General features: G+C 44.3%; 2 protein-coding genes across 5 annotated transcripts in view; both read right to left on the bottom strand.

Annotated features, from left to right (window-relative positions):
* Positions 1-5,734, bottom strand: part of LIMK2 (LIM domain kinase 2) — a 31,614-nt gene extending 25,880 nt beyond the window's left edge. The window contains exons 1-2 of the mRNA XM_034068100.1: positions 5,606-5,734; positions 3,287-3,386 (exon numbers count right to left, since the gene is read on the bottom strand). Of these exons, the coding sequence (XP_033923991.1) occupies positions 3,287-3,386; positions 5,606-5,618 (113 nt within the window). The 5' untranslated portion in view covers positions 5,619-5,734. The remainder of the gene's footprint in view (positions 1-3,286; positions 3,387-5,605) is intronic.
* A 2,033-nt stretch (positions 5,735-7,767) lies between these two features.
* On the bottom strand, positions 7,768-20,591 carry RNF185 (ring finger protein 185). 4 transcript variants are annotated; one of them, XM_034068536.1, is made up of 7 exons: positions 20,453-20,591; positions 15,115-15,363; positions 13,559-13,577; positions 12,885-12,997; positions 12,332-12,386; positions 10,205-10,322; positions 7,768-8,771 (listed from the first exon to the last, which is right to left on the bottom strand). In XM_034068536.1, exons 2-7 carry the CDS (start codon positions 15,294-15,296, stop codon positions 8,674-8,676), a joined length of 585 nt encoding a protein of 194 aa, XP_033924427.1. In that variant the 5' UTR covers positions 15,297-15,363; positions 20,453-20,591; the 3' UTR covers positions 7,768-8,673. The 4 variants fall into 4 exon arrangements, with proteins under 4 accessions (XP_033924427.1, XP_033924429.1, XP_033924428.1 ...); XM_034068538.1 differs by having other exon boundaries at positions 15,115-15,338; positions 20,453-20,546; XM_034068537.1 differs by lacking the exon at positions 20,453-20,591 and adding an exon at positions 20,096-20,407 and having other exon boundaries at positions 15,115-15,338.
* Positions 20,592-22,324: the final 1,733 nt, after the last annotated feature.

The raw sequence follows: 22,324 nt of genomic DNA, 5'->3' as shown, positions 1-22,324 counted from the left end.
TAGAAAAATACAGAAAGCCATGAGCATGTTTCCTGGGGTCCAGCAGCATTGCATATGCATAAAAACGCGATGTATGAAGCAAAAAGGTGGTATTTGTCCAAACTGAATTTATTGCTTCTGGTCACCATCATCTCCAGTGCATCTCTTTAGACCTACTAAAGAAAAACTTTGGATTCATATGGAATTTCTCTGCTCTCCTTTCCTCTCCCAGAAAAAGGAAGATGAGCTTTCCTGCTCTTCGAACCCCTGCTGATTCTTCAGCTTTTAACTGGCTGATTTTGGTATAAAATAAGAGTATATTTTTACATCTGTAACTGTGAAATCATCAGTAATCCATCACCTTCAGTAATGTCTGTTGGAGATTTACTGTGAGCAGTTTCTCTCTGATGTAGTGGGTTTGGCTTTTGTTTGACATTCCTGCAGCAAGCCTGTGTTACTTGGCCACTTCAATTAGATTTACTTTATAGACCATACTCATATACATCCTTTTGTTATTTCATGGTTAGGAAGGAACTCAACCTCAGCTTTCTTCCTTCCTAAAAAGTTTTTAAGCACCCTGCTACAGTAGGAATTCCTGCCACTATTTCCAATGATTTCCTTCATCTGCATCCAAAAGCATTTTCCACCTGGACCTATTAAAGAGGCTTGATCTGAATTCATGGTTTCAAATAATCAAAACTGGATTTGCAACAAATACTCTGTCCTTAAGATTAAACCATGCAACTGTATCTGGGTCTTCTCAAACCATCCTACTCCAATTCAAATGTGGATTATCCCTATAGAAAGAGGAAATTGGTTTTAATCTCATTTGTCTTGGGGGGATCACAAAACAAACAACACAAAATGCAACAATGGACATCAAAATACCAGGTATCAATCGTTTATTCAAAGGTATGATTCAAGGCAGTATCTTCTGTTTTGTAATATGGAAAAAAGTTGGACTGAAAGCAGTAAGGACAGTATGCTCTAGGTAAAAAAAAAAAAGCTCTTCCAATAATCCCCTTAGGTAAAAGTGATCCAGACCTAGGAAAATGATACCATGGCACTTCTCTTTCCCTGTCTTGGTTTAGTGTTTGAAGTTCTGTGCAGTAAGTCCCAAAGCCAGTGGAACTGTGTTATCAGCAAAAAATAACGACCTTTGAAAGTGTTTGCTGTCTCAACAGAATTCAGAGCCACAGAAGTATATTCAGAGTTAATTCACAACAGATATTGCAACAGAAACATCTAAGAAACTTCCTGAGCCAGATCCAACCCATCACATTTGAGCCTAAGGACCAGCTGGCCAAAGAAGAGTTTAGAACATCCAAGACACACGAATAGGGATTTGCTTGTCCCTCCAGCCACAGCAGAGAAAATTCACAGGTTTCAGAGACAAAGCTCCTGTACATGCAGCTTGAGGAAGGAGGGAAGTGACAAAAACCCTAAATCCTCAGGGACATGCATGTACGTCAGCTACTGCCAGAGCCAAGCATGATCAGCAGCCTAGCCTGACCAAGAATAAACAGAGCTAACAAGCCTGGAGCAGTGCCAACCAGCATTAGAGAAATTATGTGTGCCAGGCCAGGGAGTCAGCTAATCCACAGGAAGACTGTAAAAAACACTCCACAAGAGCTGCCGGAACTCACAGCTCCCAGCTGCCAGCGGCTCCTACCCTTGAAGGCTTTTTAAAGTTTGGCTTTGGGATATCAAGCACAAGACTGCTGCTCAGCGTGGTTTAGGGATAACAGAAGAAAACAGAACAGAGTGCAAACTGGATATTTGTTTTCATGCACAGCCCTACTCTGGAACTAGGAAAAAGGGAAGGGCAGCTTCCTTCACTGCAGGCTCCAATTGTTCATTCAGCATGGCAGCGTAGCTAGGTGCTAGAGCTGGCCAAAAGCATAGAGCACAAGAAAAGCCCGTCAGTAAATGCAAAGTCACTACACAACACAGGGGAAGAGCTGGTGTCTTCACTTGTAAAGAACAAACACGCAAACAACCCACCAAACTTCCATTATATGATATAAAGCATGATATCAAATCCTCTGTGAAGTGTCATAAGGATTTGCCTACAGATCTGCTGTTATTTACCTCAACAGCCCCAAAACCAAGATGCACCAAGACACTTGCAAATGAAGACCTACAAAAGAAATACATTCAAAGGCAAGACAGACTTACAAGGACACAACTGGCTACTGACACAATCTAGGGAAACTCAACAATAGGATAGTAGCTCTTTAGGGAGAAGAGAAAAACAGAATTAAGACAAGCTGACTCAACATAACTAAACATGAATACTCAAACCAATAGAAACCCAAGAGACAGTGGTTTGCATTGATATAAAGCTGTAATTGTGATTATCAACATGTAATTAACAGCATTCTGCAAGTCAACAGAGCTGGCACTGCTCTGGCAGCACAACAAGCCTTTTTTCTTTAATACACCAATAACCATACTCTTCAACAAAGTTGGGATACTTTGTTGGGGATTTTTAGCTCTCTAAACCAGGACAGTGGATGTCTATCTTGGCACAGCAAACATCCCTCCAAACCACACTTGGGCTCCCTCTTTCCTTTGACAGTAGCCAAAACATCAGCTTCTTCAGATTCAGGCCAACACAGAAGCCAGTAGAAGCTGCAGGTACTCAACCCCTCTCAATAATAAAGGGCCCTTCAGAAATGTGAATCTGGAGCACGAAAACTGAACTGAGTTTTCATAAAACACCAACGAGAGGCACTTCTCTTACCACGAGGAAGAAAAGCACCTCAGAGATCCCTTTTTGTCCTTGCTGAAAGCAACATTATCCAACAGGTTTCATAAGTTTCTATGTCTTAAGAGTCTGAAAAGGAGAGGAAGCAAAACAAGATTGTCCTCCTCCCTATCAGTTTTCCTCCAACACTGGGTTATCTTCCTTGTACCTACCACATATGGAAGTGGCAACAGGCTATCCAAATTGCCTGGGCACTACTTTGGAATGCAGCTGAAAACAAATATGCAACCCATAGCTTCTACCATCACCAGTAAATCAGAGCTTTCATTTGGACTTTATCTGTATTGCTGTTTGCGTCAGCATGGCAGCACTTTGCCAGGCAGTGTCAGACTCTTACTGGGACTGAAAGCAGCTCCAGAGCACTCCTGCAAGCACTGAAGGACAGCAAACAAGAGCACGCTATCGCTCAGCAAGAGGCTTGGAACAGGTGATAGAGGTGACAGCAAGAACTCATGGATAATGCTGGTGCTGCACCTACCAGGTCCCAAGCCAGCTGAACCACACAGGGAGAGTTTAATGGGCTAAAGTTTTACCTACCGGAAACAGGAAACGTGCCAAGCTTCATTGACAGTCTTGTAGAGGCGCTGACCAGCAGCAATGCTGTCCCCACATCCTAGACACCTCCAGACTTCTTCACCTGGGTATAAAGTGACATACAGCAAAGAGTTTACATCAGAGAAAACAAGGATTGCTGCACCCCTGATGAAGAACAACCTTGAACCACATAACTGACAGGAAAGCCTCCACAAGGAAAATTAAGCCAATAGCAGGCAGTCTGTAACCCCAGAATGTTCCCAAACTGAACTTTGACATCTTGTATCTTTTTTTCCTCCAGATGTAACATCACCATCCCCTCCGTCACATTCTGCAGGAGGAAGCAACATGACTTCTCACAGAAAACAGCTGAGTTACCGCTATGCTGTATTCAGAGCGGAGAATTCGGGAAGGCAGGTTGGTCTCAATCCACAGCACTAGGGCAGGAAGCCACATTACTATTTCCCCCATGCTACTGACTCAACACATAACGTTTGCACTCATTTGTGTAATTAACTGGATTTCCCAGAACTGAAAGAAAGGAAAGGCGAGCTTTATTCATAGAGACAACTTGACTACCAGGAAGGAATTACACACTTGAATGAACATTCCTGTAGAGACTGTGCAGCCAACACCAGACTAGCAGCACACTCAGGAAGAGGGGCTGATGCCACTGGCCTACTGCACTTTCAGAACACACTTATAATTGTTATGATGCAGTAATAGTTTCTGTTAAAAGTGCCCTAAAGCCTCAGAGAGAGCTATTTAGTTCTTTATAAGTTATTTAGATGCATGTAAGCTAGGAAAAACGTTATGAAAACTTGCTCACAAAGAGCATCTGGCACACACATAAATACCATCCAAAATCCAAACAGCTGTACAGGCATGTTAAAGAAAGAGTCAAGAACCTGGATGAGCAGAGGATGGCACAAGGAACACATCACATAGCTGGGCATTTCTCAAACCTGTTTCTTCCTCCTACAAAAAGGTTGCTTGCAGTAAAGCCTGCATAAGGAAAGAGTGTATTTGGAGAAGGAAAACCACTAACCACGGACTTCCATTTCCCAAAGGACATTAAAACTCAGTAGTTGTTCAGGCAAGCTGATACCAAAGTTAAGTCCCTGGAAGTTACACAAAACAGAAGCCAGCAGCCTTCCATGCACTTTTACCTCACTGTGTAGGTCAATGACAACGTTTAAAACCAGTCAAGGTGAAAATCTCCTTGTAACGCTTTACACAAATAGCTGTGTTAGAGAAAACACTGCCCTCATGAGCAGATCAGCTGTACCCAACTACAGACCTCCCTGCAAGGAGTCATTCAAACTGGACTGTCAGTGTAAGGAGCTACTGCAGTTCATAGCTCCACACCTGGGAATGTGTCTGTGCCCTCCTGCTACCTGGAACACGAAGAACTGCCCCTGAGCTCAGATCTGCACAGTCGAACAAGGGTTAGGAGAAACTTGGAAGAAGCTGTGGCTACCCGTGTTCTTCTCTAAAGCAAACTACTTTTCAGCACACCAAACAGGCTTGGAATAACAGGCAAAGCCACGTGTGCCTGTGCCTCAATGTGCAGGCATCAAATACGCTCCCCTCTTGGAACAGTGCAAACCCTGGAAGTCGGCTAGACTTTGGGAAAGCTAAGCACCATCTCCTACAGCTCCATCTCCTCTGGCTCTGTGCCACAAGCACCAGATGCAAATGTGAATACAGGCAGCGGATCCTATTTACAGGAATTTAAAGGCTAATGACTACCCCACAGCTGGCTACAAGCAACGGCTCTTCCTCCACAAGGAACATTCAGAGCTTCACCCATTGCTTCTGAACTCCAGGTAGCAGTTGCCTTACTTCCAGCTGCAGTGCAGCATCTGTTCAGCTGTGCCCGGAGAGGCCGATTAGGTCCCAAACGGAAATGAACAGCGCTGTATCCACGGAATCGCTGGAGTATCCAGGAGAAGTGACGGAAATGAAAAAAGCAGAGCAGGAAACAGCGCGAGGAAAAGGCAAACGGACACGATCAATGTAACAGGTCTGGAGGTCCCCCAGGACACGAGGAATGTCGCCGGGCGGCCAGCGGGGAGCTGCAGCGCATCCCCCGGCGGCAGCAGCAGCCCCGGCAGGCACCGGCCCCAGAGAGGCACCGAGCCCCGGCGGGGAACGCGGGACAACAACGGGGACAGGACCGGCGCGACCGCCCCGCCCCAGCAGGCTCCCGCGCTAACGGCCGGTGCGGGGCAGCCGCCCTCCGCCACCGCCGCACAGGAGCCCCGAGCCCCGCACACGGCCGGGGGAGGCCGCGGCCGCGCTCCCGCCGGCCCCGCTCACCTGGCTCCTCCATCCCGCGCCGGCCCCGCCGCGCTCCGGGGCTGGACCGCGCCTGACGTCAGCCCCTACGGAGCACGCCGCAGGTCACGTCACTCCGCACCTGGATCGACAGCGCGCTCCCGCGCGCGCCCCCACCTCTCTTCCCCTCTGCTACCTCCGTGCCGTAACCCGCCCCGAAGGCAGCTATCGCCCCGCCCCTTTCCTCGCCGCAGGCCAATCATTACTCCGCCCCCCTCACGGCCACAGGCCAATCCCCTCACTCCTCCGGCGGCGACCGTCCCACCCCATCCGCGGCGAGGACCAATGACAGCGCGGCCGCACACCCCGGCCCCTCCCACCACGTGCCGTGGCGGGAGGTGGACGGGCGGGGGCGGCCGCTCCCGTGCCTGGGCCTCCCCGAGGGGCCTACACCCGCAGCGGGTCCGGCGCGGCCTCACTGGCCGCTGCTCGCGGTCCCCTCGGTACTGCTGCCGCCGGTGGAACAGCCCCGTTGTCCCGGTGAGGGAGAAGCGAAGCCCCAGCCCTCCCGCTTCCTGAGGCAAGGACCAGCAACGGCTCTGCCACTCCTCGTCCGTGAGGTAGGGATGAGGGCATCGCCTCACCTCAGTCCGTCGCAAAGCACAAAGGAACGGTGGCGCAGTACGGTCAATGTAAAACCATTTTTTAATTCTAAATCACTTTCACAACAGTGAAAATTAGTGAACAGTAATGGTAATGCACTAAACGAGCCATTACGGGCTGTGTGCAGTCCGAGTACGAGGGGGGAAGTGGTACAATACAAAAAGCACACCAGGGAAAAGGTAGGAACAAAAGCGTTAACACTTTCAGACTATTTCATTATTGGATTGCCAGAAAATAAGGACTCTTAGTCATATTTCTGTAGCCACCTCTGTCGAAATCCATTGTGTCTCTCACCAATAGATGGAAAAAAAACCGAAAACCATTAAAATTCTGTATTATTAAACATAATGTTAGTTAAATCAGTTTCAGTACCGCTTGAACCTGTTACAGTCGCTTTTCTGTCCACTTTCTCGGAGAAAGGCTTTAAGGGGCTGCTCTTCCCCTGCCAACCTCGCTGTTAGCATCGTTCCTCAATGTGAAAAACCATTCTTTACTGTCACATGAACTTCCCCTTTTCATCAGCAGGGGGTGCTGCCTGCTCAGCAAAAGCGGTCAAAGCCCCGGCTCTGCACTACCGCCAGCAAGAAACAACCCAGCCTTTCTCCTCGAAAGGGTCCCCGTTACCAAGTTCCGCACTTAGAAACCCTATGCACAGGCAATGAAACTCCTCAAAAGTGCCGCACCACCGAAGCTGAGGCGCTGCTTCAACTTCTTATAGCTGAGCAGTGTATGCTGCCTGCCTATCAGTCAGGTATGAATTTGACAAGATGTGGCAAAACACCACTGAGGCTTTGCAACATTCCACTTGCCAGATGGAATTCCGGAGGTAGGCAAGTTAAACTGCAGACATCCTGTGTCTCAATACTAAAAGTGAACAGTTTATAATGACATAAATAAGCTTCTACAACAGTTAAGGGGTCCTGCCGAGGAACTTCATCCATCCACTAGAAAAACCCTAGCGATTAAAACAAAGTTTCTATGAGTTGACTTGTTCTGTCAGTTGGCTGTCTATTGCCAGGAATGTCACAATATTCATCCTGCAGGAAATAATTATGACTATGAGCAATCTGAATCAAAACAAGCTAAAAATGAAAGAAAAAAACTGACATTTTTCAGAGGAATAGGAAAGCTGTTCATCTTGACAGGGAATCTCTTCTATCTGCTGTTCTGAAGAAATCTACACAAATACATCAGGAGTAGTCCCTAAAGCTGTGTCCCCAACAAGATTCCAAATCAGCTACCAAGTGCTCACCTTCTGAAGTCTTTTCCTCTCAGCACATAAATAGTTGTGGTCTCCTCCAGCACTTCAGGTTTGTTTCTTTGGTAGGTACTGCAGAGACTCGTGCGGTGCAGCCATTCTGCTGTGGCATGGAGCAGCTGTACACACCTGTAGAGAAAAGCTCTTCCAAATGTTCTCTACTGCTGCATGTGCTAGCAAAGGCAGGATTTCATTTTTCCTCGTCTGATTTTACAGTATGACAAGTTTAACCTCAAAACTCACATAAAGATGCCTTTTGTTCCTCTCCCCAAACACGCTGATCTCAGATCTGTAATAGGATTTTATTTGGAGTACACAACCTTGAGTAGAAAGTCTCAAAGACTTGGGAAGAATAAACGTAGCTATAGTGACAGGGTTGTGAGGGGATTATCCAGGAGTGCAGCCACAGGCTGCTGCGCAGAACCAAGGAAGACAACACTGTTTTGTCAGTGAGGAACTGGGCTGGGTGAGGCAGTTCCTTGGACTGTTCAGCAACCCCACCCAGCTCCACGATGAAAGAATCTTCCAGTGTCTGGCTCCAGCAAATTCAGGCTTTAAGAAATTGCAGCATAAATTTGTATCCCTTCTTCTAACAGCCATCAGAACCTCTTCAGGAGGGGTTTCCCATCACACTGGGAAATAACAGCAAGAAAAGAAACCAGGTTCCAAGCCTGGTTCTATTTGCATCACGTGCTGTGCCCAAAGAGTCTTAGCAGTGCTGCAGATGATTTCCTGAAGAAGGCTGGATGTTGATGTGAAGACATTAAATAACATCCACAGCTCAGGCAGATCCAAGCATGAGATACTGGTCACACTGCAGAGGTTTCCTTACCTGCCCAGTCTACCTGTGGGGCAACTGTCTTTCACATAAACCTGGTGTCACCGATTGGCACAGGATTTCAAAGCAGCACTCCTTTTAGGAGTGGAGCTCAAAGTTAGGCCCGTGGCTTGTGGCAGTAACCTGTTGTACACAACAGCTGAGCTGAAATATGCTTTTTAAACCAATATTTAATTTCCAACTCTGGTGCACAATGCGGGATTCCTCATTGTCCTGTAGTACCACCAATTCCTGAAGCCCATAGTTAGCTATGGAACCAGACACCAAGAGATTTAAAATGGGATGGGGATGCAGTTTGTAACTGTTTCAGGTGCCTCGTTGGCAATGAATATATAGAATAATGGGAAAAAATTATGCAATCAACAGCCAGAACATTATCACCAGAGCCACAAACAGGAAGAGGCGGGATAGGAACTGCTCATCCACATATTGAGGAGTCCCTGGAACAGCTGGAAAACAGAAAGGAAAACAGAACAGTTCAGCTCCTTCCTCCTCTTTGTGTATATTCTGAACATAGTGTATTCATAAACTAAAAGATATGCAAAGAATCTACTTGGTGAGAAACTGCTGCTATTTCAGACTGGCCAGCCATACTGGAAGATCAGAAGGAAAATAAACATCAGCTCCCTGAAGCAGACTTGTGGTAAACCTGCTCATGACTAATAGCAGCAGGCAGCTCCCAGTGCCCCAGTACATGCAGCTCTGCTCAGAGTACTTCTGGTGACAGTGCTGAATGAAATTCACTGCTCAGTTCACTGCTCACAGCTAGCCATGTCCACTGTTTCCAGCCTAAGGAGCTTTACCACCTCTACATGAACACTCCTCCCCATCAAGGTGAAACATCTCTGAATAAGGGAATGGTAAAACGGTCAAAGCCACATGTGGTGCCTTGACAAAAAGAACTAATGTAAAGCACACAAGCTCTAAAGCTCAAGCTGTGCATTTCAAGAACTGCTGCATTGAATTCACATCTGAAAAGCAGATAAAGGAGGTGGTTAAATGATGGCTGTTACAACAGGATATATTTACATACTCCTTAGCTCAGTCACACCTCCACACACATATTCAGTGGACACTCAAGTATAGTTAATAGGCAAGTTAATTTGACCCTAGGACAGCACAGGTCCTTGGCAACACAGGTGTGACACGAAGAATGTTCTCATAGTTCTGGTGCCATATGACATGGGGAAGAAAATTTGCTAGAGGAAGAAAATCCTGGGAAGAAAAGTAGGTTCTTGTTCAAAACAGGCAGACTTAGTTTGTCTACACTGTAGATGGGGAGGAGGTTTTCTGGGGATTGCTTCATTTTTAGAGAGCAAGGCCACTACTTGGAGTAACCCAACTGTTTTTTCTTAATTAAAATCAGTGAAATCATTTCACCAGAAAAGTTACTTCTTGTGGAATACAGGTGACTCTCAGATAAATTTCTGGAACAGGAACTGTCCTTGCTGTCATTATTCTGTGGTACAAAGGGGTTTAAAAGAGTTGAAATTTTTCCTTCTCATCTTTCAGGAAATGGTCCTTTCCTGCTGTTTTCAAAATATGGGTCTCCTTCATTCACCCCTATTGACTCATTTTTAGTACTATTATTAGAAACCCTTGTCCAATTTGTCTCATTTTTCAGAGGGAGTCTGCTGGAGTACCAGAGTAGGCATTTGAATTAAAGGGGAGAAATACCCAGTGCCACTGTCCCTCTCCAGTTCTACCGTCCTCTCAGGAAGGCCTTCAGCAAACCATTTTGTGTTTCTATTTACAACACTGATTTACTTCACTGTTCAGAAAGTTTTGTCATTTAGAAAGCTATTTGATTAAAAGTTACAAAGAAGTTTGTAACAAGCATCTGTTTGTGACAGGCCTCTGGGAGAAGATGGCTGTGTGGTACCTGGAGGAGGTCGCCCATCATTTATGTTGAATGCTGTTGCAAATATACCAAAGGGAAATGCCCCAATTCCGAATGACATTTGGAAGCCACCATCGCCAAACCCAAAGCCCTGGAATCCCTGCAGAGAACAAAGCAACAGAGAGAAAAAAATATACCAATCATTTAAAGCCTATTTCAAAGTGTTTTGTAGAAGTGCAGACATTCTCTCTCACTGGCTTTCCTGTGGCTGAGGCAGTATCATGCTGTCTGGCAACTAGTCTGCCACACTACTGTTGGATAACTCCTTAGTTCTCCTCAGCTTAAAGTGTTTCACACAGTATCAAACTTGCCAGATCAACCCAAAAGTTTGAGAAAAAGAAAACCAGGGACCACAGTTCTTTCTTGAAGGCCACAAATTGACAAAAGCATTTCTCTAATGTTTCTCAACTTAAAATAGCAGATATCTGACAATATATCAAAATCAACATCAACAATTCTGTTTAGAATGTCTTAACAATATATTAATCTGTATCAATAGGTATGAGCCATATAGCTGCAAGAAAGGCAGTGTAAAAAAATAAGCTGCACTGATTCTCACAATACATGTGTATAATTTAAGCATACAGTGAGGTGATAAATCGCCAGTGGGATGCAAAGAGCATTATAGAGAGGAACAGTAACCATAAAAAAAAATTACCCGGGGCACTCTAATTAAGGTGGCAGATAAAGTCATCTGGGGCAGGAATGCCAGCCATAAGGAAAGGAGGAAAAAAGGAAGAGTTACAATGCAACAACATTGACCCCTATGAGATCCAGACTAAAATACCCCATCAAGTCAAAAGGTAAGTCTTCTGAATCAAGATGAATCCTACCATATACAGGCAGTGTACTATTTGAGAGCAAACTGGATAACAGTCTAAGCAGTCACATCATGTTCAAAAACTGTGGAGAGCTCAGAGTTGCCACGTTCTGTAATCCACAGTGTGTAAAGCACACTGTCCTCTCCTCACAGAATTAAAGCAGTGATAGCAATTCTGAAAAACCCTCTGGTCTATCACCTCCAAACAGTGGTATGACAAATGTGATTTCACTCATACAGAATCACAGAATCAACTAGGTTGGAAGAGACCTTTAAGGTCATAATAAAAGCCAGACATTTCTGGGTTTACTTCAGTTAGTCTTCTGACTACGACTCTCCTCAAGCATTTTGCCATTAACTCTCACGGACAGCAAAGCACTCTGCAGGGCAGGTGCTTTGCCTGCAGGAAACAGGAGGGCAGCATCACCATGTCTTCATACCAGATTACTTTGACTTATGGCAGCAGCAGCTAAAAGGTTCAAACAAGGTACAGCAGCTGATTTAATAAGAAGGCAACTCCCCAGCGAGAAAGAACAACTGAGCTCCCAATGCATTCAATACAGAAATGGTCCTTAATTGTTCCCAGCAGTTGTTTGCTTGAAGCATGAGGTATACAAATGTTCCCCAAGGATCCCAGGCTGAGTTACATGGAAATATGCAATTGTTTCATCAGGTCATGCTCACTGCCATTGTGCTGAAGAACACAGTGATCTGTCCTACTGGCTACTCCCACGTCTGTTCAACCAATGCCAGGTGTTGCTTACACTCTATGTAATCTCCTCAACAAAACCACAGAGCCCTCTTTGTATTAACATGTATCCAACAGATAGCTGCATTCTTATGCTTGTAATGCCATGGTACAGTAACATCCCATAGAAATGCTAGAAGCAGGTGTCAGTGCCAAAAACCTATGTTCACACATAGATTACGTATTTCCAAGGCAGGTATAGTCTGATGGAAATACATTTCCACAAATAATTTTCAAAGCAAAGTGTTCCTTGTATTTGTGTATGGAGAACAATCAGGGATGAAGAGCATTTCCAGTGATACCACACAGGTCTGTTCTTGTGAAGCACAATTCAAGGCAGCCCATTCTTTGGGATGCTAGAGTACTATGGGAATTGAGCTTTCTGCCACACTGCAGCTAGCAGTTATTCATGAATAAGCTAGGGATGATACAGAGCTGTGAGCCTTAGGATCCTCACACAGGATGACTAAATCCTCCAAGATGAATAAATCCCCCCACCAATAAAAACAACTTATCTGCTCGAGCTTGTTTTTTCACGTACCCCTCTGTTCTCTGGTTCCGGTCTCTGTCCTTGGGGTCGTGGCGGAGTTTTCTCTCTGCAGGAAGTTGTGAAATTAGCTCAAGTACTAATATGTGCCAAGAGTATCTGCACTACCCTGGCTAATAAACCAGAACAAACATAGGGCCATGCTGCAGCAGAGCTGGAGGCAGTGTGTGAGTGAATAGATCACCCAGCTTATGAATCACATCACTGAATCAAGATACTGCATTTTGAATAACAAAGTCCCATTGCAAAGGCTAGAAACTGAGGATGTGAACATTTGAGGTAAGTTTGTCCAGTCAGATAACATTCACTGCAACCTGATACTTGTAACTGATAATTAACACCCAATTAAAATAAGTCACCAGCTGAACAAGAAATAAGGTGTGCAAACCCAGGCCAGAAATCTCAGGCAGAAATGGCAGTTCTATCTGTCTTTTAACAAAGTATTTCACATTGTGAATCCATTATTTTGACCATTTCATCTTAAGACTTTAAACTAAAGCTTCATCTTTAGTTTTCACACAAGAATAGTTGTATTTAGGTTTCTTACCTGGGGTCCTGCTGCCCAGTGCTACCCCTTCCATACAGAGGAATAACTTTATCTCGACTGATTCCTGCTTTGCATACAGGACACACTTGTCTGTTTGGCCTGGTCTCTAGCCACTAAAAGAAAGTAAATGATAAGAAAACCAGTAAAAGACATGTAAATAACAACACACAAACTTCATCTGCAGCCAGGCAGAGACACTTCAGCAATTTCTCAGAAAGCCATGGAGCAAAACATTTTACTAAGTACAAACCACTTGCTGATGTGTACACATTCAGAACTGCACTGAAGTAAAATATTAAGAAATAAACAGAACCAAGATTCCTGCATAGGCCAAGTGTAGATACCCTCCTTTCATCTATCTTTTCTGTAATGATGCCACAATGTAAAATACTACATATTCCAAGAGAAACACATTCAGCACTTAAGCCTGCAAACCCCTGTGAACTGCCTACAGTAATTCTTCTGCAAAATTGGGAATACCTAGTATTTAAGAACCTCAAAAGTGGGATGCAATGCTGAAAGAGCAGATGGCAAGGTGTTGTGTATGAAGTAGCAGGTTGTGATTGCCCTGGAGAGAAAGAGCATTTGAAAAGAGGGGCATACTCCAGAGAACCAAGAGCTTTATTGAGTAACAGGAGCTGATGAAAGACAAAGTAAAAGGAAACCTGTCTTACCTGGTGTAAACAAGGCCAACTGTGAGCATTCCCAGGACAATTTGTTCACAGAGCAGAAAGAGAAGGGAAAACAGAATTAGTTACTGACAAGTTGATCTGACAAATGTATAGTGTACCACAGATAGCACAGCTTGGAGACAACAAAATCCTGGAATCCAGCTGGGCTAGTTCCATAACCTCCCATTAAAATAATTGAAAGCACAGCCCAAGACGGATCTCCACTGGTCTTTTCAGGTTATGCAATCTAACTAAGTTGCTAATGTGATTTTCTATATATCACCTTTGATTCCTGGGCCCTCATCCATACCAAAGGTCCATACAGAGGCTTAATTAATCTTAGCGTTTACTGTAGAATTTTCTCTTCTAATACCATGAAAAGACATCCCTGAGCTAAGATGCAAATGAGGAAGGAACCAGTAAAGATCCTTTAGGATCTTAAAAGAAAGTAAGTAAGAGAGATTTAGGTAAAACATCAGCCATGTTCACTAAATCATGGAATACCTCCAGGTGGATGGTACCTCCGGTGGCCTCCAGTCCAACCCGATGCTCAGAGCAGGGTCAAGTCAGACCCAGTGGCTCAGGGCAGAGAAATTCCCATTACACAGAACTACTCTTAAGATTAAATTAATATGGCAACAAGCATTTTTGACAACACTATTCAGACAGACACGTGCTGATTTTTAAAGTTCCATTCTTTCACATCCTTTTGTACAATAATTTAATTTTATCTTAACATACCATCGTCAAGTGATTTTCCATCTCCTAGAGTACGACCCTGGTTTTCAGATATTACATACATTTATACAGAAATGCTCTTTTAGGCCTCTTGTATAAAAAAAAGAGCACAATTTAGCCTACTGTGTAAAATAACCCCCCCAAAACCCCATTTGGCCATGTCAATCCTTAATACCTTCTTAACATTCAAGAAAGAGTATGTTCTAGACCAAGTTACCCACATAAGAAATGCTGCACACTTCTTGTATTTGTGTGATACATTCCAACGTCAGACCAAAGAACTGAAAAGGCAGTGTTACAACCGCAGGACCATAGGAAAAGAGAAACCCACATGTAAAAAGCTTTTTATCTTTTTTTATGGTTTCAAAGGAAAAAAGAGCAAGCTTCTAGGAAGCATGAGAACTACAATTTGGCCTCCACAGCCTAATGTCAAATGCAGGTTTAGGTATGCACAGGTTAGAAAGGAATTTAGGTCTGAACAAGATATCTGTGCTAGACCAGATAGCACAAAATAGCACGCATAACCAAGCAGTGTCAGTGAACACTGACTGTCTTATGTGGGGCTTGTTTGTTTGTTTTACAAAATAATCCAGAAGTACAGGAAGGTTAGGAAATTTAAGATGCAAGAAACCCACTCCCTGGAACATGAGCAAAGAAAAACAGTTGAGAAGCAAACCCAGGCCCCTCCTAAACCAAACCCATGGTCCTTACTAATTTTATACAAGACATTTTATTTGATGTCTTAGATTTATAAAGATCATAGGCTTTTACATGATCAGATAGCATTCTGGTTTATCTGGGGGGGGACACCGAGTACTTACCAGAAGAGATGTCCACACAAGCTGATAACTGCATCCTTGGCAGTATCTAAACAGATGTTACATTCAAAAGTGTTGTCCTGATTAGTATTGTCCCCAGCACCATTACTGCTACTGCTGCCACTGGTCCCTCCAGTACTGGAGCTCTTTGTTGATGTAGAAGTTGTGGGTCCTTTGCTGGCCATCTTCAAGAGTTACCCAGACACAAGGTCAAGAAAATTCTCCTGCTGGAATCCAAGCAGTAAGAAGGGGCTGGAAAAAAAAACGCAACAACCAAACAACTTCTTGATTATAACATTGCGTTCCCATCCTGTTCCAAACTGGTAGTGATTTATCTAAGAAACACTTGAAGCCTGTTGTTGATGGGCTTAGTTTAACATAGCCAAGAGAGAGATATTTTGACAAACAAAGCTACTTTAAAGCCCTGTAGTATGACCTGGCTGATATGTGACCTGTGTTTTAAAATTACTGATAAGCAACTGAGATCCATAGACAAAACAAACCCATTGTGTTTTCTCATAAATGAGCTCACATGGTCATAACTCCTCCAAAAATTCAATGCAAATCATGAAGGAGAACGCAGTCTGAAACAGGATTTAATCACAAAGCCATTCACAATCTGGACATACTGACTTCATGCCATTTTAAGTTCAGTGTTCATGAATCTGGAATAACAGTGATAATAATTGCAAGCAAAGGTGGCCTAGTACATGATTTGTCTCATCAGCAGTATATTGCTGCTACCACAGCAGTGTGTTGATATGACTATCAAACATTTCTAATCTGAAAGTAGTTCAGAAGTAATAAAAATTTACTTCAGTGGGCTTTAATTTTACTTACATGCTTTGGGTTCTCATGAACATCATCACCTTTATCAAAGAACAACCTCTACACTCTAATTCCTTGAAATGCAAATTCCACAGTCCCTAAAACTCTGAGGCTCAGCCCAAGGCATTTCCATTTCCAGAAATGAATACTTTCACCAGTACAAGATTTTTAATCCAGGAACTAAGAGGTTTCAGTTGTTTCAGAAGTTAATTCACCAAAACAGTTTAGAATACTCCACTGTGCATTTCATGAACCTGACATCATGTTGCTGCTGCAGGGATATGAATACTTGGATAAGGTTGTAAGAAATAAACGGAGATTATCTCAACATTTAGCAAGCACACAAACAGTTAAGCATTTTAAAAGGGCGACCTGAATTTTTCAGAAGCTAATTTCTTGGCAAACTTACCCCAGAAGCATTAAAGGCTTTCCTGAGCGTCCCTTCTTTGTAGCAGTGCTAAAGCACAGGTGCAGGGCAGCAAAATAAAACCTCAGCAGCTCTAGCAATACAATCCCACTGTGTGGTCAAGAAAGAATCATACTCAAGCCTCATTAAGGTACTGCAGCAGAGATGCTCAATTACAACAAGTGGAACGTATTTTTGCAGAGCTTTTTCACTCAGTTACATCATTTAGCACAGTGTCCCAGAAGGACAACTTTGTATTCACAGATGCTGTACACATATTGCTCTTAGCATTTCACACTGTGACTTCTTTTACACCCAGTAGCAGTTCATTGTACAAAATTACAACTCATGTTAGTTCAAGGCAGATGGGAGTGCTGCCAACCCACAAACTATAAGCTAAAGAGACTTGGATTTTTCACACATCCTTACTACCAGAATCTTCAGCCTGTCTTGCTCAGTAGTTTAGTGCTTGAAAACTTACCAACTTGGACCTATATATATTTGCTGGGAATTAATATCAAAATTGAAACTCAGGAGTTCAACACATTGTAAAAAAACCCTAGCATCTTCTTACAGAATGGGCACAAGAAATGTCTGGCTTTTGTATCTCGACATTAATGCAAGAGAAGTATGTAAAAGAGGCAAATGAATGAATTTCTGTCCTTAAAACCCATGTGGAAAAAAGGCCTTTTTCCTGATTAAATTCCATGTATTTAACACTAGAAATGTGGAGACTCATCAACAAAGATAAAATCTGTACCTTCACAAACTTCTACTTATAAATTCCTTGTCTTTTAGTAACTAACTAAATAAATAAATGAATAAATCATTACGTTTTGAAGAAAGACGTTAGAGAAATCCATAGGAATATAGTAATGTAATGGAATACAGAAGATGCTGTAGACAGCATCTGAGAAGCTGAAAATGGCTGAGACAGAAGAATCGTAACAGGCATAATGAACATAGATCATACTGAATCTACTGTCCCAGAAGCAGGCCATTCCTTAGGCTGTACTGGGATCCTCTCCTAATTATTTCTCCATAGGCTGACTGGGCCCAATGACCTATTAGGATATAAGCAATTTACAATAGCAAAACTGTATCAAACCATAACAATAAAAATAATCTTATTCTGAAACTTCTGAAGAGCCCTCTCAGACATTAGCTCTGTGGAATACTGTTTAACATAACATGTGCTGATGGGGGCTGTTCAGCTGCAAATCGCGTTGCACATATACAAAGCAGCAAGCATGAAACACCATCAATGACTAAACTTACACTTGGTAATCATATTTTGTGTCACTTGTGAGCATAGTCTGTGAATCCTGAAGTAGAAGTTCAACTGCAAATTCAACTTGTTCTGAGTGTAGAACAAGCTCAAAATTGTTGAAATGTCACCTGAACTACACTTAAACTCTGAGACAAAACCTTTTAGAGGAGGAACCCTCTCCTCGCCCCCAACAAAACACAAACTAAAAACAACAACCAACACAACAAACCAAACTAACCCCATTTTCATTCTGATTTAGAGTTCAGAACGAAGACTGTGAGTACACCAGGATATATCATAAATTTTGGTGTTAAGTAAACAGAATTTAGAGATGCCAGTTGAGGTTTGTAAACCTTCATCCTTTACATCAGGTCTCCAAATCAACCCTAGACACATGACGAGTAGCAAACAAAACAAGAGAAAGGATATAAAAATCAGCTGTGATCTAAATGCAAGCATGCAAAGATCTTCTCTTTTTTATATTTCCTGCTTTTTTGCTGTTTAGATATTTAGAAGAAAACAGTATCTTTGTTATTTAAAACCCATTTATATGAGCTATTTATTTCCTTTAAATCATGACCCCTATGATATCCCAACAGGTTGTTATGACAGTGACTGAATCACTGACATTTACTGCATGCAAGAATCAAGAGTAGCAACAGATTAAGAGTTTAACAACAAAGAACCCATTTTCAAGTAATCTTCCTAAATCAAAAAGCCTTGTGGAGCATGAGGAAGACATGGAAGTGAAAATACTCCTTAGGGGAACCAGCGCAAATCCCACCAAGTTGTGTAAAGAATAAGCATGGATGAAATAAGTGGTGAAACTGGAGCTCTGAGAAGCAGATGGCACACTGGGACCTGAAAGTTTCACAGCTGAGAGCACGGGAGGTCCATGAAAGAAGTAAGTGCAGGAAAGTCTATTTGCTATATATAGATAACAGGCAGTAAAAGAGAAATTTTACTCAAATACTTAAAAATTGAATATATAAATCCAGTGGCAGAAACTGCACACCAGGAAAATGAGCTGAATGGCTCCTGTAAAAGAACACATTCCTAAACTTGGCAAATGAGAAATGACTGCATTTGCCAAAGTACACTTGACCTGACTAAAAACACAAGAGAAACACTTGAAGACACAATGGGGGAGTTTCAACACCATTAAAGCATACAAAAAACCCACTGGAAACAAAGCAGGTGAACAACAGATCAACCCCAGAAAGACAGTGAGGGAATACACAGATGACATTAACTTGTAATTTATGAAGCAATTGTAGGATAGGTGTTCTAATACATAACAATGAAATAAAAAGAGCATTACTGGATGTAAAATTCCACTGGAAAGACACTTCCATATTTCTTTCCTAATGAATCTTACTATATGTAGGATTACTGAAACTGAAATAATCCAAAACTAATCTGTTTCTGTCTCAAGGGCTGATTTAGTTTCTGAACTTTTGCCATTTAAATCAAAAGGAAAACTCGATGGGTTATGTTTCTTATTGCTACAGTACCAGTGTCATTGTCAGACACAGGACAAATTTTATCAACAGAATGTTAACATCAGAAATTCCATCTAAATCTAAAAGTATTACTCAAGAGTTTATATAAAGACACCCACTCGTAAGTTTAACAACAATCTGATCCTTAAACTGCCACCTGGACTTCAAGTAAAATGAACAGGTAACCTTAGCTGACAGCTGTTGACAGTGCCTAGAAGAAATTATTTACTCCTTGACAGTCATTTTTTGAGATTCTTAGCAAATACAGGACTGAAGCCATCCTGTTAATCATTAAATACACATTTATCTCTCACTGCCTTTTCACTCTGTGCTGCTCCCAAACATGTTACATTTTAACACTTCAGAAGCAGTTTCTGAGTCCACCTTTCCACCTCCTATAACCTGTGCCACATCACCTGCACACTTTTTGGTATTGCCATCAAGTGGTCCCAGTGTACACGTTCCTGTGATCACTGGCTCTTGCCAAACCAGGCATTTGCCCTACAGACCAGCATGCCCTTGCTTGGCCTCATTTCATTAACTGGGATTCTGCAACCTACGTGTGTTACAGTTATTGCTTCCAGGATAAGAGCCCTGCTGAAAGGCCCTTATGGCAACTCAGAGGATTCAATACACAGCACCAATGAGAGACATTGTTACAAACTACCAAAAACCCCAAGTGGTTGAAGGAATTCTTTGGTTTAGCCATTCGCTACAAGTATAATATAGACTGCAAGAAAATGCTGCACTAATCTTTAGACAAAGATTTTATCCTCTTACCTCATAAAGTCCAAAGGAAAGAAAAAAAAACCCTGATACAACCAGTTGGGTAATACTGCCGGAGCGTTTTCCTGGTTTGGGCGTTATGTAAAACATTAAACACCCCTCCAGTGGGCTAACCCGGTTAGCAGCACAACGTGAAAATAAAGCAGTTACGGTACGGTTTAAGAACGAAAAAAGCACAATAATGGCACGTACCCGAAGCTCTCGCTTTGCGGCCGCACCTAGAGCCCGACGTGTCCCTAATCCAGCCGGGCGCTGCCCCGGGCCGGGCTCGGCCGCCTGCAGGCCGCTGAACGCGGGATTCCGGGGGGAAACCCCTCACAGGCAGCGCCGGGCCCCGCTCGCCGCGGCCAGCCCCGGCCGGAGCTCCGGCAGAAAGGCTGCGCACACCGGGCTCTCTCGTTTCGACCGAGCGCAGGCGGCTCGGGCCTTCCAGCGGCCCCGGGACACGGCTCGGGGCCGGCCCGCTCCCCTCACGCCTCACACCGCCGCAAGCCTCGGCTCCCCGCACCCTCCCCGCCAGCCGGACCCGCTCCGCTCGGCTGGGCTCACCGGCGGGTCTCGCTGCTCCCCCGCAGCAGCCCCAAGCCGCGGAGCCGCTCCCCTGCCAGCGGCCGCCGTCACCTGATCACCCGGAAGCCCGGCCCTGACGGAAGGGACCGGCCTCCCGCCGCCGCGCAGGCCGTGGGGCCGCGTTCCGCCTGCCCGCGGCTGCCCCGTGGGGCGGTGCCTTGGAAACGGGGCGGCTCGGCCCGGCCCGGCCCGGCCCTGTGCGGGGTGCCCCGGGTGGCAGCGCGGCTCCCGAGCAAGGCCCGCTCAGAGCTGCCGGGCTGCCCGCCCTGGCCCCAAGCCCCCCCGGACCGGACCCCCCGGCCCGCTGTGACCTCACCGAGAGAACTGGTGCGGTGCGAACCGCGATGCGTTCGGCCCAGGCTCGGTCCCTGCCACCGTAACCCCACTTGCTCTGTTCCTATTGCAGTTTTGTTCTGCTCGTCGTGAGGTGGTGTGGGGGCTGTGTCCGAACGACTGCCTCTGAAAGATGCAGAAGCTTCGTGTTGCCAACGACAAGGGCTGGACCCAAGCAGGGAAGGAAGGAGGGAAGGCAGCAGCTTTGAGGGAAATGAATTGTTCAAATGTGTGTGCAGAGTGCTAGGATCTGAACAGAGGAGCATTCCCAGGATGGGAACAGAGAGCTCAATCCAAGGTATTTACACAGCTGTCAGAAACCACAAATAGGGAGAGGGACAAAAGGGAGGGAGAGGAGGGGACTTGGTGTCTGCAGGAGTGGATCAGAGCTGACAGAGGTGATGGAGAAGGCACTTCTTGGACACCAAGGCAGAAACCAGCAGAAAATTGCTCATTGTTTTACACAGTGGAGACTTGGTGTATCCTAAACCAAGGTCTTCCACTGAATGTGAGCCTTACAAGTGAACAGTTAAGCTAAGCAGTAGAGGGAGGTTAGTGCCTATCAGAAAGAGACCAAGATCTGAGGCCTGTGTGCTCACAGGTGGCCTGAGACTCCAGAGTTCTAGTGTGAAGGTTGAACGTGTGCCAGGAAATCATAAACAACATAAAACCAGCTATTCTGAGCCTTCATACTGCTTTCAGTTTCACATAGGCTTGGCAGAACCCATCTCAAAGTGGTCATCCAGCAGCCCAGCTGGAACTGCCATCCATGTTGATGTATCACACTGGCAAATTTGTACCTGAGGAGAAGATGAAGGTAGTATCTGAGAAGGCTGCATAGAGACCTCATAGCAGCTTTGCAGTAGCTGAAGGGGGCCTATAAAGATGCTGAGGAGGGACTCTTCATTAGGAACTGTAGTGGTAGGACAAGGGATAATGGGTTAAAACGGGAAATTCAGGTTGGATATAAGGAAGAAATTCTTTACTCTTAGAGTGGTGAGGCACTGGAATGGGTTGCCCAAGGAAGTTGTGAATGCTCCATCCCTGGTGGTGTTGGGCAAAGCCTTGGGTGCCATGGTTTAGTGTGAGGTGTCCCTGCCCATGGCAGGGGGGTTGGAACTTCATGATCTTAAAGTCCTTTCCAACCCAAACCATTCTGTGATTCTATGATAGTGCTATAACATTAGGACACATGGTGTAAAGGTGTCCTACCCGCACAGGCAGTGTATTTGCTCTCTGATTTGCCACAAGACAGTAAAGCAGCACAGTTTGGCACAGCTTCAGCATGAAAGCAAAAATTTGGCATCTCAGTGTAGTATCCGATCAATCAGAAGTTAACAAGGTGCCAGAGGTACAAGTGGTATCCTCCAGGTGCTGATTAAAACAGAGATGAGCTTGTGAATTTTGGACTGGCTTGGACTAGTGACCAGGTATGTCTGGAGTCAATTTCAGTATAAAGAGTAAAAAAAAAGTTGATTTTTTGTATTATAATGGAGTAAGAAATGCTCAGACCACTAT

The sequence above is a fragment of the Melopsittacus undulatus genome, chromosome 12 (assembly GCF_012275295.1).
Source record: "Melopsittacus undulatus isolate bMelUnd1 chromosome 12, bMelUnd1.mat.Z, whole genome shotgun sequence".
Lineage (NCBI taxonomy): Eukaryota > Metazoa > Chordata > Aves > Psittaciformes > Psittaculidae > Melopsittacus > Melopsittacus undulatus.
This window is presented reverse-complemented; position numbering and strand designations above follow the sequence as displayed.

What these genes read in the sequence shown, in the direction of transcription:
- RNF185 (XM_034068536.1), bottom strand. Translation starts at nt 15,296, where the DNA reads ATGGCCAGCAAAGGACCCACAACTTCTACATCAACAAAGAGCTCCAGT. An exon ending in ACTGGGCAGCAGGACCCCAG is followed by an intron (nt 12,387 to 12,884) that starts GTAAGAAACCTA and finishes AACTTCCTGCAG; the next exon opens with AGAGAAAACTCCGCCACGAC. An exon ending in CGGAACCAGAGAACAGAGGG is followed by an intron (nt 10,323 to 12,331) that starts GTACGTGAAAAA and finishes TGTTCTCTGCAG; the next exon opens with GGATTCCAGGGCTTTGGGTT.